This window comes from Triticum aestivum, chromosome 6D, assembly GCF_018294505.1.
Source record: "Triticum aestivum cultivar Chinese Spring chromosome 6D, IWGSC CS RefSeq v2.1, whole genome shotgun sequence".
NCBI lineage: Eukaryota > Viridiplantae > Streptophyta > Magnoliopsida > Poales > Poaceae > Triticum > Triticum aestivum.
The window spans coordinates 97,374,921-97,393,250 of NC_057811.1; the positions used below are offsets into that span (position 1 = coordinate 97,374,921).

General features: G+C 46.5%; 1 protein-coding gene, 1 long non-coding RNA gene and 1 pseudogene across 8 annotated transcripts; 2 read left to right on the forward strand and 1 right to left on the reverse strand.

Moving 5' to 3' along the window:
- The first annotated feature begins 187 nt into the window (after positions 1-187).
- Positions 188-1,276, forward strand: LOC123141205 (uncharacterized). Its single transcript, XR_006470203.1, has 2 exons — positions 188-764; positions 875-1,276. It is a non-coding gene; the product is annotated as an uncharacterized lncRNA (long non-coding RNA).
- Positions 1,277-2,839: 1,563 nt separating this feature from the next.
- LOC123141206 (disease resistance protein RGA5-like) lies at positions 2,840-5,815 on the reverse strand (annotated as a pseudogene).
- A 4,234-nt stretch (positions 5,816-10,049) lies between these two features.
- Positions 10,050-15,321, forward strand: LOC123143816 (uncharacterized). Of its 7 annotated transcripts, none has more exons than XM_044562814.1 (6): positions 10,050-10,722; positions 11,021-11,071; positions 11,177-11,262; positions 13,172-13,285; positions 13,492-13,564; positions 13,977-15,321. In XM_044562814.1, exons 1-6 carry the CDS (start codon positions 10,713-10,715, stop codon positions 14,114-14,116), a joined length of 474 nt encoding a protein of 157 aa, XP_044418749.1. In that variant the 5' UTR covers positions 10,050-10,712; the 3' UTR covers positions 14,117-15,321. The 7 variants fall into 7 exon arrangements, 3 of the variants coding, with proteins under 3 accessions (XP_044418749.1, XP_044418750.1, XP_044418748.1); XM_044562815.1 differs by having other exon boundaries at positions 10,050-10,685; positions 13,480-13,564; XM_044562813.1 differs by having other exon boundaries at positions 10,051-10,722; positions 13,480-13,564.
- Positions 15,322-18,330: the final 3,009 nt, after the last annotated feature.

Consider the following 18,330-nt stretch of genomic DNA (forward strand, 5'->3'; position numbering starts at 1 on the left):
AACAACCATTTCGGGAAGGGGTGCACTGTGATCATGTATACCGGCAACGCACACAGCACCGAACGAGCAAGGGCCAACCTACCATCCTTGGAGAGAAGATTCCCAATCCAACCAGCAAGTTTACCATCGGGTTAGATTTAGTTAGTTGCGGCTGAACTAACCCTGAAGTATCCAAGCAGGTGGGTTAGAATAGGGTTAGTTGCTCTAACCCAGCCAAAAAATCCAACCCGGTGGGAAGGTGCTTATTAGAGTTAGTCTTGCTGGGACCCATAGAAAAGATTTTTTTTTGTCAGCCACCAGCCGCACCTGATCCAGTTTCCCCATCCCCGCACCCCATCCATTCGGCCTGCCCCGTCACCCCGCCCCCGCCGCCCTAGTCCGGCCGCTCCCGCCGCCCCCGGCGCCTTCGGCCGGCCCCGTCCCGCCCCGTACTCCCCATCCCGCCGCCGGCCCCCGCCCCCGTCGCCTCCGTTCGGCCCCATAAGCCCCATCCCGACTCCGGCCGCCGCCCCGGTCGCACCGCCCCCGCTGCCCCCGTCTGGCCACTCCTGCCGCCCCCGCCGCATCCGTCCGGCCCCGTCCTGCCCCGTACGCCCCATCCCGCAGCCGGCCGCCGCCCCCGTCGCCTCCGTTCGGCCCCGTCCGCCTCCATCCCACCGCCGGCCGCCGCCCCAGTAGCCTCCATCCGCCCCCGTCCGCCTCCATCCCTACGACGTCGCCACACCTGTCACCCCCTCCCGTTCGTCCTCCGCCGGTGTCGCAAGGTATTGCCCTTTGTCCCATAGGCTGGGTTTGCTGTATGTGTTTGCTGTAGGCTGGGTTTGCTGCCCAAATTCAGTTTGTACTATATTGACAAATTCAGTTTGCTACCCAGGCCGGGCGATGGACGGAGACGGCTTCGATGTGTGGGGTTCGCAGCCGTCGGCAAGCGGCCCCGCTACCCAGGCCGGTCTTGACCTCAACTCGCAAGCAAGCTAGAATTATTGTTGCTTGCATGTTCATAATTTCATTCGAGAGAGCAGAATTGCTGATAGGGAATTTGATGCATGTGATGCGGATGAAAATTATAACCCAATGCCTAGTTCTTATGCATCTGCATGGCCAGAAGACGAACCTCTTGCTGAAGATATCAACATGAATGCCTTCCGTGATGAGTTAGCTAATGCGCTGTTTCATGGAATGTAATTTTATTTTGTCAAGCTTGACTGAGGACTTGTATGTTTAAGTGAGATGTCTCATTTGTATGGACAAAATAAAATTTATCATGTTTTGGATACTTGATTTCTAAAGATGAATTTTTTTATGTCATTTGTGAGCAGGAGAAGGCCACAAAAGAGCCGGCCACACCAAATCCGGCTCTAAAGGAGCCAAATGATTGAGAAAGTTTATTTATTGGCAATCTAACCCTCTCATCCAAATACCACCTTGGTTAGAGTTGGTTGAGGGTTAGAATCTAACGCTAACCTCTAACCGAGTTAGAGTATCCAAGATTTGTGGACCGAAGGAACGAAATGCTCCACGATTAAAGCCCTGTTCGGCATTCATCCAACTCCGTGAAGCGCACGGAGCGACCCTCCGGCCACTCCGAGAAAGTAGGCTGTGGCCCGCTTCGCTCCGACGCGGAGCTGCCGAAGAGGGCGTTAATTTCAAAACATTAAGATTCACAACCTTTGCTTGTTTTAGTAGTTAGAAGGAGAAGAATCAGAGTACAAATATAATATTTCATTCGTCCCAAAATAAGTGTCTTAACTTGTACATTTAGTACAAAGTTGTATTAAGATTGAGACAATTATTTTGGGACAGAGGGAATAAAGTAGAAGAAGAAAACTCTTATCTAGATAATGTCTGAACAGAGGGGCCAGTGTTGTTACCATATGACCCAAGGAGTATTTTTTTATGTCTTCTTGTTGAATCTTGTACTGTGTAGTGTGTAGCTTCTATCCTGGTTTTTCATGCTTGTAATTTTTAGCAATGAATGCATTTAGCTCTACTATCTGAATGATTTGGACAAAGTTGTTGTGCTCCAGATGTCATGCTTTAGAGTTTAGAATGATGCATCGATCTTATGTAAGCTTTCCTCTTTGTAAAGCAAGAGCGAAAACCAACTCTTCTATCTCTCTTCAGAGTGTTGATATAGCCACATAAGCTTCCCTCTTACAATTTGAGTGATTTGAACGAAGTCGTTGTACTCCCGATGTCAATACTTTGGGTTCAAGCATGGTGAATCTATCATAACCGCTTCTGTAAATAAACCAGTCAAACTCACTTGTTTATCTCTCTTCAGAGTGTTGCTATTAGAACATTTGGAATTGGTTATGATTTCAGAATTACACCTAGATAGCAAGTTAGCCATATTTCACATGTTATCTTTAACCTGATGGTTACATATAGCTTGTGAGCTACAGTGCTTCACATAGATATAGTGCAGAGGATAACCAAATCAAGTAGGATGCAGATGATTCATCAATTTTCTCTACCAGCCGCATTCATCAGCTTTGTTTAGTTGCAAATATGAACACATCTCTTTGTTTAGTTGCAAACATTAACAACTCTACCAATGTCCAGCGTTTGCATACACTCTAGTTCTATTTTTCAAAGGAACACTGAAAGTGGACAACCAAGTGGGCATCTGCATACACAACAAGCTGTAGTACATGTCTATTCAGATCATCCAGGAAGAATATGTAGGTGGTCAAGATTCCGACATGACCAAATATCTCAAAACTCTGTGTGGTAAATTAAGTACAATGTATGCTGCGTAACTAACTGACAAACAGAGTCCCTGCACGGTAAATAGATGGAACAATATTGAATAAAAAGAAAAAAAACAAGGGATTATTTATAGAGAATGCCGATCAAGTGAACATAGTAATGGAAGGGCTTTTTGGTGCACATCCGCAGCAGTCCGGAAGGCAGTCAAGACATCACGTCGCTTGTGGATGGAGGATCTCCCACCTATACGGATGTGCTCGAGTGCGAGCAAGTGTTCCATGCCTAGTGGTGTAGCACCACTCCACCTGTCACATATTTCTAGGCCGAGCAGCCGTAGGTTGGGCATCACCCCTGCCTTGAACTCCATGCATATTGTAGCATCATCACCATCTTCAGAGAAGAGTCTAAGGTCCTCTAGGATTGGGAATAATCCTGTGCAGGCAATGGCAGCACCACTATCTTCAGTGATATGTGTCACCCAGAGACATAGTTCGACGAGGGAGGGCAACTTTCCAACGACATTAACCTCTTCAGTCGACAAATGCTCAACTGACAATGACAGGCTACCAAGGCAATGGAGGTCGCCAATCCAATTGGGAATTCTCTTCAACAACCACCCTCGTAGATAAATTTTCTCGATATGGAGAGGAGGGTTGGACAATGAGTATATCAGGTCGCAATAATGCTTAGAAGGCTCCCCGTGGACAATAAGTAATTTGAGGTCACAAAGCTTTCCAATTGAGGATACCAAAGCATCAACTACCTCCACCATCATTTTGCCGAGGAACACCAAGACCCTCAGATTGGTCAGCTTGCCAAGGCCATCAATATCCTCTAGTGAGCTCTTACCAATATCAAAGCAGTTTAGATCACGCAATGATTTAATGCTTTTGATCCCTTGAGGCAACCCTATACCCTTTGGAAGTGTTAGTTGAGACAATCGTGGCAACAAAACTATATCTGACGGGAAGTTTTGCGCAGATCGGCTAGCTATTTGCAGTGTCTCCAAATGAACAAGCTCTCGAATTTCGGTAGAGAGATGTACGATGCATTGGAATGCAACAACTTTCAAATACCTTAGTTGAAACAATTGACCAATAGGTGTGAGGTCAAGTTTTGTACCCTTTTTGTATGAGAATTCATACACCAGAACCCGAAGGTACTTAAATAGCGACAGTGGAGGTGCAAACTTGGACTCCCCAAACTGTGAAAATGAGCGAACATGTGACATGCTAGTATGAATGACCCTTGGTGATACATCATTAGATCTTGGATTCAAGGACAATCTACGAACCTTGTGCTCGAAGCCATGCATTCTTGCAACATCTTCCCAATTATGTGCCACACTGCTAAAATTTTCTTCTGCACACTTGCTGACGATCAAATCAAGCATCATATCATGCACTTTGCAAGACACCACCGCCTCATCGCCCATGCTCTTTTCAGGTTGAACCATGCTTCTATTGATAAGCTCATTAAAATAAATCTTCGCAACATCCACCATATTTGATCCATGAGTATTACTTACAAAGCCTTCAGCTACCCATTGTAGAACCAGATCACGCATCAGAATCTCATGGTCTTCTAGATACATGCCAAGGTATAGCAGACATGGACGGAGATGTAGAGGAAGATGCATGTAACTAAGGTTTAATATAATCCTCATCTCTTTCAATGTCGGAGTTGTGGCAAACTTGGCACCGAGAGAATTTCTTATGCTCTCCCACTCATCCCTTGATCTTGCTTGGCGACTAGCTAATAGGCTGGCTATAGTGATGATTGCAAGTGGCAATCCTCCACACTTCTTTAAAATTTCAGCTGAAACTGCTTTAAGCTGGGGTGGACAGTCATATTCGGACCCAAATACTCTCTTAAAGAACAACTTTCTTGAGTCTTGTTCTTTGAGGGGTCTCATTCTGTAAACACATTCACGGTCACCGTGGCATGCCCAAATAGCCACATCATCGACTCGTGTAGTTACTATTACTTTGCTTGCATTAGTAACTTCTGGAAAGATACAACTCATAATATTCCATGCTGATTGATCCCACAAGTCATCAATGACAACTAGGTACCTGTTAATTATTTGTTCATATTAGATATGTCAAATTATGATATGATTACATGATTGCAGATGAAAGCACACAAACATGATAACGACACATAACAATAATAAAGTAAAAAAGGTGCAAGCAAAAAGATGATATTCCTTACATTAATTAGCATGTCCACATAACATTCAACCCTAAACCAAATCAATTCGTGTACAATGTGTTATAACTCTGTAAAGAAATTTAACTTATCTTTCAATGCTCAAAATCAAAAATACCACAACCTTCTATTATATAACATAGAAGATAGTGACATGAGCCCGTACGTTTATGTACCTATGTAAGTAATACACTTTTTTGGATCCAACTACTATTTGCCAGCAATCTATCTATAACCTGAATCAATTTTAGTTTGTGCCTATGCTAATTCAGCTTTAGTTACATAATCAATGGAAAATTAAGATAATTAATCTTCCAAAATTTATCTCTTTCGTGCGTCCATCTAGAACGATGCGAGAAGTAGAATGGATGCAATCATCAATCTTGTACCTTTGTATCAGAACAACAAAAATAATTATGTATTGATTTCATATGAATGATCTTGAGGGCTAGGAGTTCCTGTATTGAAAGTAAAATAGTCTTGTACCGCATGCGACGTTCATTTGCCTCTAGAGCAAGAACCTTGACCTCTTCCATTCGTTGAGCAATGCGATGACGCTTCCGCAACATCTTGAGACGTTTAGCGGTCTTCTTGATAAATCCCTTTTTGGCATCAGTGCCTTCAAGGTCGCGCATGAAGTCATCTATGCAATTCTCCATGTCATAGGACATCTCCCTGACATGATCTCTCCAGTTCTTAGCCAAGGGGTCAAGCTCGTCCATGAGCTCAAGCTTCTCAAGTAGGGCTTTCATGTGCTTAGCTCATCCTTGAGGAATGAGGCTTGTCTCCTCACCCCTGTGAGCTTAGTGTACTCGTCGCCCATCAGTGTGGCGAGCTTGGTGATGAGGGGGTTCATCACTCCTATGGTGGCACTGACAATTGGTGCAGACATCTCGATCCGAGTTCCTACAATTGAGCGTATGTGACGGAGATCCGAAGCAAGGCGGTGCCTTTTATCAATGAAGCAGGTGACAACTTGTCTATTTCCTCTTGTTAGAGAAGACAGTGGCACGGTGGCAAAGACCAACAGGCGAGGCGGAGCTCGAGAGGTGGACGAGGGCTGCACGTAGTTGTATAACATATTATGAGCATAAATCAAAAGCTCATCCTGGAGATTCTTCTCCCACTAAAGGACACAATGCATGTGTGATATCATCGTTCGCTTCAACTAGTTGATGGACGATCACTGTCATTGTTTTTTAAACAGTTTTAAGTAATTTGGCTGGACTTGTACTTTTATACATTCTATATAAGCTTTTTTTAGCGATTTCAATACAGACTATATATGGATGTATATAAACATATTTTAGAGTGTAGATTCACTCATTTTGCTAGCTTCATATGTAGTTCATATTGAAATCTCTAAAAGGTCTTATATTTAGGAATGGAGGGAGTACTTGCTTAGTAATTACAATCTCCCATATTTTAATGTATGTTTGGTGTGATCGTAACGTTTATGGGTCACTTATTTTGAGCTTTTGAACCAGCTCTGAGGCCTGGGCTGCAATGGAGAGCAACATAACTAATGTGCTGTATTAGCTGGGCGGCTGGAGAGATTAGACAAACCACCGTATATAGGAGGTAGTTTTTCTTGCAACTTGCTTGTCTTTGATATTTCTGTTTTGGAACTTGCACTTGAATATTTAAACAATAATGCTACATCTACAAAGACTTACAAATGTTTACTTAACCTTTCAAACTAATTCTTTCTCCCCCCCCCCCCCCCCCCCCCCCCCCCCTGATTTTAAGTGAGCTTGGCCCCCTTATCCCCCTATTACCAATCACAATCCTTCACATTAGTTTGTACGTAAAATCTTTAAGTAAGTAGATGTAGCGTTACTCATATTTGAATACACCGTATCTATTCCTAGTGTGTCCAAATGCAAAAGCCTTGCATTTCAGTAGGGAGATTCACGTATTGGTCAGCTGAAACCATTAAATATCTCAATTGGAACACTTGGCTAATAGCTGTCAGATCGATTTTTTTTTGAGGAACCGGCAGGAGCACTGTCTTTTCATATAAGGAGAATAAAGTTTATGTACAAGAGTGTTCCGGTTTTGTGAAAGAAACCGGACAAAAACCCCTAGGAACTAATCAACCAATACCGGCTGCCACATGTGCTCGGCCAAAGGCCAAAGTCCTTTGCTTGATGTCGTCGAAGGCAATAGCTGCTACCTCTAGGTGCGTGAGGCGAGTTCCATTGAAGATGTGTCGGTTTCGTTCCTTCCAGATGTTCCAGATGGTGTAAAGGAAGCGGCCGCTCCGCCTTCTTCCGTCGTCCTTGGGCAAATTGGTGGTGAACGAATCCCACCAGTCCGAAATCCCCATCGAAGGGGGCAACGTGGGCGTGGCCCCAGAATCCTCTCCCGTCCACACCTGGACATGAGACCAAACTGCGGCGGCAAACGGGTAGTCCTTGTAGAGATGAGTGGCCGTCTCCGGTGCCCCAAGGCAAAGGGGGCAGCGAGGGTCGTGCGGCCAGCCACGAACGACTAGCATGTCGGCCGTGATGATTTTTCCGTGGAGCACAAGCCAGGCGAAGAACTTGCATTTTGGCTCAGCGTGTGCCTCCCAAATCTTGGCTGGGGAGAACCTCGGATAGGATGCAGAGAACTGGGCCGCGTAGGCCGAAGCAGCAGAGTATATGCAATTTGGGGTCCACCGCCAAGCGATGGAGTCCTCCTGGTCCGGGTTCAACTCAACCTGAGAGATAGCTGATGCGAGGGCAATGAACTCCTGCAGATGGGTAGGCGATGAAAGACGGGCCACCGATCTGATCCAGTTCTCCTCCTGGAGCTCCTTCATCACAGTTCTCCTCTTCCTGGTGGCAATTTTGTACAGCTCCGGGAAGGCCCGGGACAGGGGGGCCCGCCCTGTCCAGTCGTCGTGCCAGAATAAGGATTTTCTCCCATTGCCCAAGGAGATGGTGGTAGAAGCCCTGAAGAGCGCCATATCCGTCTCATCGCAGGGCACCACAGAGCCCACCCATTGGCGGCCAGGATCAGTCCACATAAGCCAAGGCCAGCGCAGTCGGAGCGCCCGACCAAATCTCTCGAGGTCTGTCAGATCGATTTCATTGTTCATTGTGGCATAATTCCCCCGAAACTTCGAAGTGAATCACTTTGAGATACTTAGATCAACTCCAATGGGCCGACCCAAACGGACGACGCTTTTGTCCGCTTTTTGTCCGTTTGGGTCGGCCCGGCGGACACAAACATCCGGCGCTGTGTTTGGGTCGGCGCGAGCGCCCAACACTGGTCCGACCCATTTTGTCGGCGCGTCAAAAAAAAGTCATGCAAGCATTTTAAAAATAAATACATGCATTTAATTAAACATAAAAGCCGGCCATGAATGCTGGCGAAAGTCCATATTACATTAATTAACATAAAACACTAAAAACTAGACGACGCGCTGCCCTAGGCGTCCCCGTCGGCGGCGGCGTCTGCGTCGGGGCCGGTGAGGTCGATCAGCATTGGCGCAGGGCCCGTCCAGGGGAACGCCGTGTTCCAGAGTGTGGCGATGTCGGGCTGCGCCGCCGCTGCCTGGGCCTGGCGCGCCTCCTCTTCGGTCTCGCACTCGAGCATCTGCAGGCGCTCGCCCTCCCGGCACTCCTCGGCCAGCCGAACGCGGCGCCAGTGGTTGAGGTAGGCCGCCTCCTGCTTCTTCGTCGCCCCGAGCCAGATCGGCGGAGCACTGACCCACTCGCGCACTACTCCGGTCCAGGAGTAGCGCTCGAGGTAGGCCAGCTCCTCTGGCTCGGCTTTGGGCGGGGACGGCGGGGTCACCGGCGGCACGACGCAGTCGCCTGCCGCGGAGAGGGCCATGGCCTCCGCCGTGGCAGCCTTGAAAGCCGCCTCATCTGCCTCCCTCCACCGCTCCTCCTCCTCGCTCTCCTTAATGGCCGCCTGGTAGGCGGCCTCGGCCTCCTGGTCCTCGTCGCGGACGATGAGCGCAGGCGGCGGCAGGCTGCGGTCGACGCCGCGTCGCCTCGCCTCCTCGTGCTCGAAGGCGAACCATCGAGCCCAGTTGGGCGAGTCGCTGGCGTAGTGCGGTTCGGCGCGCTGCTCCGGCGTCAGCAACGCCCGCCGGCGCCGCACCTCCTCCGCATGGGCCCTCGCCGTCCGCGGCGCCGCCGGCACTGGGATCCTCTCCGGATCCAAATGCCAGTCATGCGGCAGTGTCGCGTCGGGGTATGGCAGAGGCACGCGGTGGTGCCAGTGCCACTCGGCCCGGTGCACCGGCACACTGATGCGCTGCCTCTGCCGGGGAGCGCGCGGCGGCGCGGGAAGGGCGGGGAGGGAGGGGGAATGGCGGGTGGGGGCCTTGCCCTTGCGGCTGCTGCCGATGCCGGAGAAGAAGCCCATGCTGGCGGTGGCTAGGGTTGTCGCCGGCGTGGGTGTAGGGGTGGCCAGATGGGGACGGGGGGCGAGTGGCAGTGGATGAGGACGGCCCTGCCGCACGCCCGGCTTAAAAAAGGACGACCGCCGTCGCTGACGCGTGGACCCAAGATGGGCGGTCGTCATAAATAATGTTGACCGTCGTAGTTGGACGGCCGCCAGGTGGGGACGCGGCGGACGGCGAGGAGACGCGCGGCGCGTCCGCGCCGATGCATTCCAGACGCAATTTTGGGCCGGAAATGGGTCGGCACGGACGCCGGCGGACACGATTTGAGTTTGGGTCGGCACGTTGGGCCGCCACTTTTATCCGCGCTAACCCAAACGGACGCGGACGGACGAAATGGATCGCCCCATTAAAATTGTTCTTACAATGCAAAAGAGGATGTATGTACTTTGGGTTCTTCGAACGGTACAAGCCATCGAACTTGTGATAGGCTAGAAGCAATTGTCCCTGATGTTGTCGCATCTACTGTGCCTCCACCGGTTAAATTCAGGGATATAGAGATAGCTAGCCGGTTCTTTGGTTACTCCAACAAAGGTGATGTGACTGTCACAGCCATACGAGCTGACACCTCACTCGACAGTTCATTTGGTCCAATCTGGACCGTAGAATCTGGGCACCTTTGCACGCGTAGATATTCTTGGCGCAGCTTTTCTCCGTGTTGCATTCTTCAGAGATCTCATCTCAGGCGCCCGAATCCATAAACAGCACGCAGGTTCCAGCGTCACCGGCAAAGAAATCAAAAGGAACGCAGTTGGTCGCGCGCAACCGCATGCATAGCACATCCTGCATCGAGAATTAAAACCATTCAGCTGCGCATCAAGGGCGAGCGCTCACGATGTCCACGTCGGCAATGGTACGAGACAAAAAGGTTTCCTTCGTCGAGAAGAAAGAGAGAAAGAGATTGGCCAGCGGCGCAGCCCCCAGTCCCCATCCCGATTCCTCTCCCTCTCCCTTTCCCTCGTCTGCCGCCGCCAGCACCACCACCGCCCTCCCCGCAGCCGCCGCCACCGCCGGCGCCCGGGTGTGGCGCTGCTCTTCCCCACGGTCCTGATGGCAAGGCGGCGACAAGAGTTAGAAGGCGGACGCGGACGGCCCCGTCAGCTCTCGTCCCGATGAAGTCAAGGACGAGCTCCACCCGGACGAGGTCGATCCGCCCCCCTGCCACACTTCTCCATCGCGTCACCATATTCGGAGGAGCCGCGACTGCTGCTCGCGCATCTGCTCCTCCTGGAGTTGTCGCCATCGGCAGGAGGAGTGCCGGACCGCGCGCCAACTCGAGGACCGCCGCTCCGGCGGCCCGTTGTTTCTGGCCGCCGTCCGCCTCTGGTGCCCCATCCATTCGCCACCAGTCACGCACCAGGTAGGAACTCAAGCTCCCTGCCTCTACATGTTCCCAGGTACGGCAGATCTTCATCCCCTTTCTTTTCTAATCTATATATCAGATATGGTGGTGTGTGGCATTTTTAGCTTGGCAGCTGTAGATAGGATCATTTCAAAAGATTCTTGGACACCCCTTTTAGTTGTCATCCCTGGATTAACCAGTGATTCTGATGCTGCTGTTAGTCTCTAACCTTTTTCTGATGTTGACTTATACAGTTATACCTGCGTTGCATATTTGAAGAGATCTAAGGTTCATGATTGGATGACTTATTACTATATTTGTAACCATTCTGAAGATTTAATTGGCTATTGCAGTATGCAGAACACTTGGTTCATTCCATGGCAAGAAAATGGTGGAATGTTGTTGTAAGTAACCACAGGGATCTCGGTGCTGTGTCCATTATAGTAAGTTCAGTTATATAATTTACATTTGCAGCTATTAATATTTCACTCCACAATCTTCCTGTACAGATAAAAGGTCGCCTCCTGCTTGTGACCGCGCCATGCCGCCTCACCCCGGCGCCTTCCAGCCGAGAATGCCATCTCCACCCGACCAGGTTCACCTCTCTCTCTCGCTCTCTCTCTCTCTCTCTCTCTCGCTCTCTCGCTCTCTCTCGCTCGCTCTCTCTCTCTCGCTCGCTCTCTCTCTCTCTCTCTCTCTCTCTCTCGCTCTCTCTCTCGCTCTCTCTCGCTCGCTCTCTCTCTCTCTCTCTCTCTCTCTCTCTCTCTCTCATGAACACATCATTTTATTCAAACTGGATGCTAGAGGTATGTGATGATGCAGCAAATTATGTGTGTGTGCTTGCGGGTAACTCAGCCGCTTGGCCTTTTCATGATTTAAAACAAAATGGTGTGCTGAAGAGAGACACCTTACTTTGGATAGAGAGTAAAATGGAATCTGCTTGGACTATGTTTTCCCATACAGGTTTGATTCGTATATACATCTCAAGTTGGCTATATCTGGATGGGTTGCAGTTTGCTTCTTTCAAAAAGACGAGGTGTTCTGGAATGATTTGCTTATCTGCTTTATGCATGATCATCCATTTTATAGATTATATAGGATGTTGGTATCTTTCTGTACACTGGCATGATCTCTAAAACAAGTCCCAGGCCATAGATAGGATTGTCATCATGTATGTTATTTAGTTATATAGAAAAACGAAGCACATAACTGCACAACACAGAACAGTACTGCTTCTGAACTGATGTTGCCATTGATAAGGTTACTAATGTTTGTTGGTGTCGGCTCTAGGGTGTATAGTTTACACTCTATGAATCATGTCAAGGTTCCGTAAAAATCGGTTATGTGTTTCAACATTTTACAATGTTAGTCGTTTATCTATTATGTTCTAATCCCTCTGTTCCTAAATATAAGTCCATTTAGAGATTTCAATATGGACTATATACGGAGCAAAATGGATGAATCTACACTCCAAAATAAGTCTATATACATCCGTATGTAGTGTGTATTGAAATCTCTAAAAAGACCTATATTTAGAAACGGAGGGAGTAATTTGTATCTGTGGGTTTCTCAAAATAATTGTATGTACTGGGAGAGGAGGTTTCCATGACTATTGATCATCGATCAGTTAGAACTTCTGCTGAAGAAAGGTGCCCTTTGGTTAACATTTCTGATATATAACATACGACGTTGGAATTTCCATTGAATTTTTTATGGAAAGTACATCAATAGAATGGCCTTTCTTCCGGTGGCCACTCCCTCCCGCCTTTCTGTTGCGTATATTCATTTTGGATATTGACCACGGTTGCATAAATTTAAGTTGCTTGTGATCTTCTATCTATTTCCTGTTAATTATAAATAATCAGAACCATCTCTGGTCAGTACACCATAGCACAATACCACACGGATGCTTGGTAGTGCTTTTCATAAATTGGTAGTTTTTGCTTCGGTGGAGAGCTTTTGACGAATTACTGGGTATGCAAATCTTGGTTTGATCCTTCTACTAATTTATACTCTAATGACATGGAAGTCGATGGCGTGAAATGCCTAGCTGTTGACATCCCCCCTCAGAGTTTTCTAGAGAGGTGAGCAATTTATAATAACAAAAACATAAACTATTTTTGTTGTGGTTCCAGTTTGTTGTAATGAGATGGCTCTTGTTCCATTGAACTCAAACTCTGTTACAAGAGTCCCCTTGCATAAATTTTTGAAGGAAGAGTGAATTTCGTCCTGAACTTGACTGAACCAAACTTCCGATCATGTCATTCCACTCCTTTCATTGATGCTATTTGAAGGTTTTGTGTCGAGTCATTGACATGTAATGTTTTAGACATAATGGATGAAATCATGTTAATTCTAGCTCTGGTTCTTATGTAGTGCTATGCATGCCGCTGACCTTTACGTTTTCCATTATTTTGCAGAGAATGTGTACATGCAAATTTTATTCATAGTGAACCTACGTGGTAGTTTTTGTTCTGAATATATGTGTTCTACTCTGCTTGCAGAGAGCATTGGCATTTCTATGTCTATTTTCCTGTGCTATGCAGGGGTGCGGTTACAGTTTGGTGCTCTTCCACTTTGAATCACCATTGCTTCTTTTGCTCCTGATTCCATGGCAGGTAATTTTCTTTTACCAGTTCTTATAATATAGTATTACACGTGCATGTTTCTCTTTTAGGATGTGCCTCTTAGGCGTGGATTTGTGGCTTATTATGTCTTTATTACCTCATGATAATTGTGATTTATGTTTATTGATGTGAGCTTATTGATAATACCAAATATGTACATGATTGTTGCACTACTTGATGTCCAGTTTATGGGCCAGGACTTCTGCTCTACCGTGCAGGCGATGGTAAGGAAAACACAACAGCAGAAAACAAAGATGCCATGGCACGCAAGTAGGTTTTCTTTTGCTGAGTTGGCTGCCTGCTGAGGTGGTGGTTGCATGTGCTGGTGTGGCATGTGTGGGACATGTATGATGAGGTGGATAGGCTGCATGTCAAGAGAAATGGGATAGTGGGGATGAACTATTTAGGTATTATAGATGTGAATGCATTTGCTTTCATCTACTCACATATTTCATTGGATTTTTATCTGGATATATGCTAGCTATTTATTAGGAGTTCATATGTTCGTCATTGTATAAAAACCATTCTTATAGTACTACCATATATTAGTATAGCTCGGGCACCTTCGAAGAAAATGGGGATGCAAGTATCTTTCCTGCTTCTGCTTATGGTCAGAAATCTTTAGAGTGCACTATCTTTTCTCTTTCTAATCACTAATTGTATGATTTTTTTATGCTTACAGTGATGCAGCTTGATGTTTTATTGTTGTCTTTCGAGGAAAAGGGGGATGCCACCATCTTTCTTTCTTCTGATCATCTATCTCTCACTCTCTCTCTCCCTCCCTCCCTGTGTGTGTGTGTGTGTGGAAGTGAAAGTGCATAGCCTACAATTGGCGCTTTCTACAGTAGGCACCCTGTTACCAGTGGAAAATAATATGCATTTAGTGTTTTTCCTTGAGTGATAATGAAGTTGGCTACTCTCTCTTTGGAAACATATTCCCTGTTTTCTGTGTTTCCTTCCATTTGGTTTCATCCTTTTAAATGAAAATTTCTTTTAAAAACAATAGTTACTAGAGATAACAATCACGAGGATAAACAATATGTCACCTGACATTGATGTTCATTGGGGAGAGCCATTGGTTATTGAAAGCTACAATCTTAGTTGAGCTATCTTTTGGCTGAAAAAATATAGGTCTCGCATCATTGGCTCTACTAGAACAAACTTCTTAGTGTTTTGGATTCTGATTATTTATTTATATGGATTGGTTTATGTGTTGTGCTGATGAGGACTCTTTGATCATCTAATTGATTTGTGTTGTTGAGTCATAAAAATTTGAAGCAGTGAAGTGACATGACTAAGTAATTTTATGCGCTATGCTTTCGAGGTCCGGCTCATAGGACAAGCCATAATCTGGAAACAGAATGTTCTGCAAATGCAGAGTATCAGATATTGGTGTTCTATTGTTCTATTCATGACCCTGCACATGATTACAAGTATGTTGATATATCCTTGAGCAAATATTGCAACACCCAAGAAAATCGGATGGCAGGCGTCTCTGGAGAGATGTCTATCTAATAGTCTACTATACGTATAGTTTAGTGCTATGTTGTGTAAAAATAGTAAATAAATTATCCAGAAGCGCCACAGTGTAAATAAACTATCCAGAATATTGCCATGGTATGGATTGACGACCGCAGGGCATGCTTCTTCCATGTGCTGGAGAGCGGGAGGACGCAGAGCAGGGCCAACCCAAGCTGGATGTCGAGGCGGAGGAGAGGTCCGTCGAGAGCAGTGGCATGGTGGGGTTTGGCAAGGTCAATAAGGTGACCCGCAGGGCTTGTCAAGATGGTGAGACATGGCCGCTGGAGCAGAGCACATCTTCGGAAGGATGAACATGCATGGTGACGGCATGCACCTTGTTGCCGCCTCAATGTCCTTACATCAGGCCAGTTCATGCTTCCGAATTTGTGGTTTTGATCAGTGGCAAGCATGTACATAGCTGTAGCAGAATTCATTAGACACGGTTACCAGTTTGTGGATAGGTTGCAATATCTTTTATGGTATCAATATATTTGATGTTCCGTTTCTGCTCCGGTGCTCCCCCCCTGGCTGAACGCGAGGTGGAAAAACACATCGACGGTCAGGATGAACCAAAAACGGTTCATAACGAGGGGCACGATCGTCTTTGTTGCCCCCGCGTACAGCCGTCGAGGAGCCCTGGGAGGCCCGTACGGGCCCGGTTAGATCGTATGCCCGGCCGTATACGTATTTGTATATGGCGGCGTTTCGTGCGTGCGTGGAACCGCCCGCGCGTGGGGCAGCACGTGTCACAGGTAGATTCCAAAACCGTCCCATCATATAAATGTGGACGGCAACCACCTCCGGCCGCATCGCCCACCATTTCCCCCCGCCGCATTGTCTCCCTCTCCCCACTCCCCACTCCCTCTCCTCTCCAACCTCCTCGTCGCCCTCACCGCATCCTCTCCATCGCCATGGCGGACGCAGGAGGCGAGCGCCCAGATTGGGGCGCAGATCTGGTGGAGCAGGCGCGGCAGGTCGCTGCGGGCACCTTTGTGAGGGGACGTGCCGGCGTCCAGCGCGGTGCCCTCCCCCGCTGCAGATCTGGAGAAGGCGGGGGCGGGTTGCAGTGGCGCAGTCCAGCCAGATGCGCCCGCTCTGGCTATCTCCGGCGAGGCGCAGAAGGTGGAGGCGGGCTGTGGCGAGGCGCAGAAGGTGGAGGCGGGCTCTGGCGAGGCGCACGAGGTGGAGAAGGTGGAGGCCGGCTCTGGCGAGGAGTAGGCGGAGCAGAAGGTATCTGCTTATCACTTTAATGTGGTAGTTTTTAGATTGTAGGGTTTGTGGCCAGAAGGTTTTTTGGTTAGATTTGTTGGATGTAGGGTTTTCTCTGCATTAGGGTTTTCGAGTATTTGATTCGTGCAAGAATGGTGGACCTCATATGATTATTAGATTAGGTTAGAAGTAGCCGGATTGAGGGATGGTTTTTTTTTCAGATGCTTATTAGATTAGTAGTGGAATTTTTGCAGTTCTTAGATGCTTATTAGATTAGTAGTGGAATTTTTGCAGTTCTAGGGATTATGACTGTCATAGTTGCAATTCTTAGATGCTTGATTGATGCATGTTGTCATAGTTGCAGTTCTTTGATGCTTGATTGATGCCTGTCAGGCAGAGGCTATGAGATGGGTTGTGCATGTCCTTGTGTTTTTGGAAAATGTCTACCTGAGGTGATTAGATGGTGCATTAGTTTGGTTGTAAATATAGTGAAGGATGTGCTCATGTAATGGGTGTTGTCATGTTAATCAAAAAGAGCTTCTCAAGGGCTGGATTTGTTTGTGTTGGATTGGGGCTTCTGAAGGAGAGGGGAAGGGGCAGTCTAAGCTTATTTAGTTTGGGTTAGTAGTGGAATTTTGCCGTTGCTTCAGAGATATTTACAGCATTGAACATCCTCTCCAATGCCGTTGCTTCAGAGATAAAAGCACCTTGGGATTTTTTCAGTGGTTAGTAGTGGAATTTTTGCTTGTTAGATTTTAATTAGTATGAGGTTTAATACCTTATTTAAGGGGGAATTTAAGGTCAGATAGACGTCATATGATTATTAGATCTGTAGTTCAATGCTGCAGACATATATGATTATTTGATTTGATCTGTGGTTCAATGATACTGAATGGAAACATATTTGATTTGGAATGCATTAATTTTTATGTGCCAATGAATTGATTTAGATGATACAAGATTCATCTATAGTATAATTTGTTGTTGTTTAGGTAAGTATGAAATTTTAGATGTTTGTTGGAGATGTATGCATTTATAGTTGAAGTTGTACCTAATTAACTACTGCATTATGTTAATATGTGTAGGAGCTTTGCTGCATCCCAAAAACAGTAATTTGTGCATATTAAAAATTGTAGTTGGCTTGTGTAATTAGTAGCAATGGATGTAATTTTATATTTAGAGGGCTAAGAGATAACTCACTTTACAATTGCAGAAGGGTGGCCTCAAAAACAGTAAGATGGCCTTGAAATATTGTCCTTGCCCAAAATTTTATAAATCAAATGTTGTAGGCAGGCCTATTGTAGAGCCTCATAAAATTAACCTGGCCAGAGATTTTCCTCTTTTGCAAATACTTATGATGAATTACAAAAATATGCACCTAGGATGTTAGCATTGTATAACTATGAAGTAAACATTCCAAGGCAGGATCCTAGCAACAAAATATACTATATGTTTCCATTAAGTAGTGTGGGGGGGGGGGGATTCCTTCAAAAGAAAAGTGTTGGGTTAATCCAGGGAATGTCAAGAATCCAGCTTGGATTTTCATTAGCATTTATGAAGGAAAGCATTTGTCTGTTGATTGATTGCTTAGATTCTGTATTTATAAGGAAAGCATTTGGTCACTTGCAACATACCAATGTGGTTCACATTCACAATTTTGTGTGTAATGACATTCTTTGAACTGCAATTCAATTCATTGTAATTGATGTGCTTGTTTGACAATATAGCAGGAGGAGGAGGATCTTGTGGTTGTGGGCAACAAGAGGAAGTGGGACAAGACTGGGTTCTACCCATATGACTCTGATGAAGATGAGCCGTATGAGGTAAGGCCTAGTTGAAATGTTATTTGTGCATTGAGTTAGTGTGTTTATAGTATTTGAATGCATAATGTATTAATGTCAGTCATTAATGTGTGCAGTATGAATCTGGAGATGATGTGGACGAGGGGAACTTCGAGTCGTTTGAAGAGAAGGTGGTGTTGAAGATCAGGACCCAAGGACCTGGTATGTACCACAACTGGAGGACGGAAAAGTACCGCTGCCCCTTCTGTAGCAAGCTCAAGCCCAGGCATGGCTTATTGGAGCATCTGATGGAACATTGCCGGGCTACATCGATCTCTAGTGATGAGTACAAGATCAGGGCTGAGCATTCTGCCCTCCTGAAGGTCCTGAGAAACCCTAACGTCTAGTCCTACATCATGCTGATCATCAGAAGCTGGAAGCCGTACTCATCATCAGTATATTTGATGATGTTTTACTTTTGGAAAGCTGCATTTGGGTCTGAACTGGTTAAAAACTACCTCTATT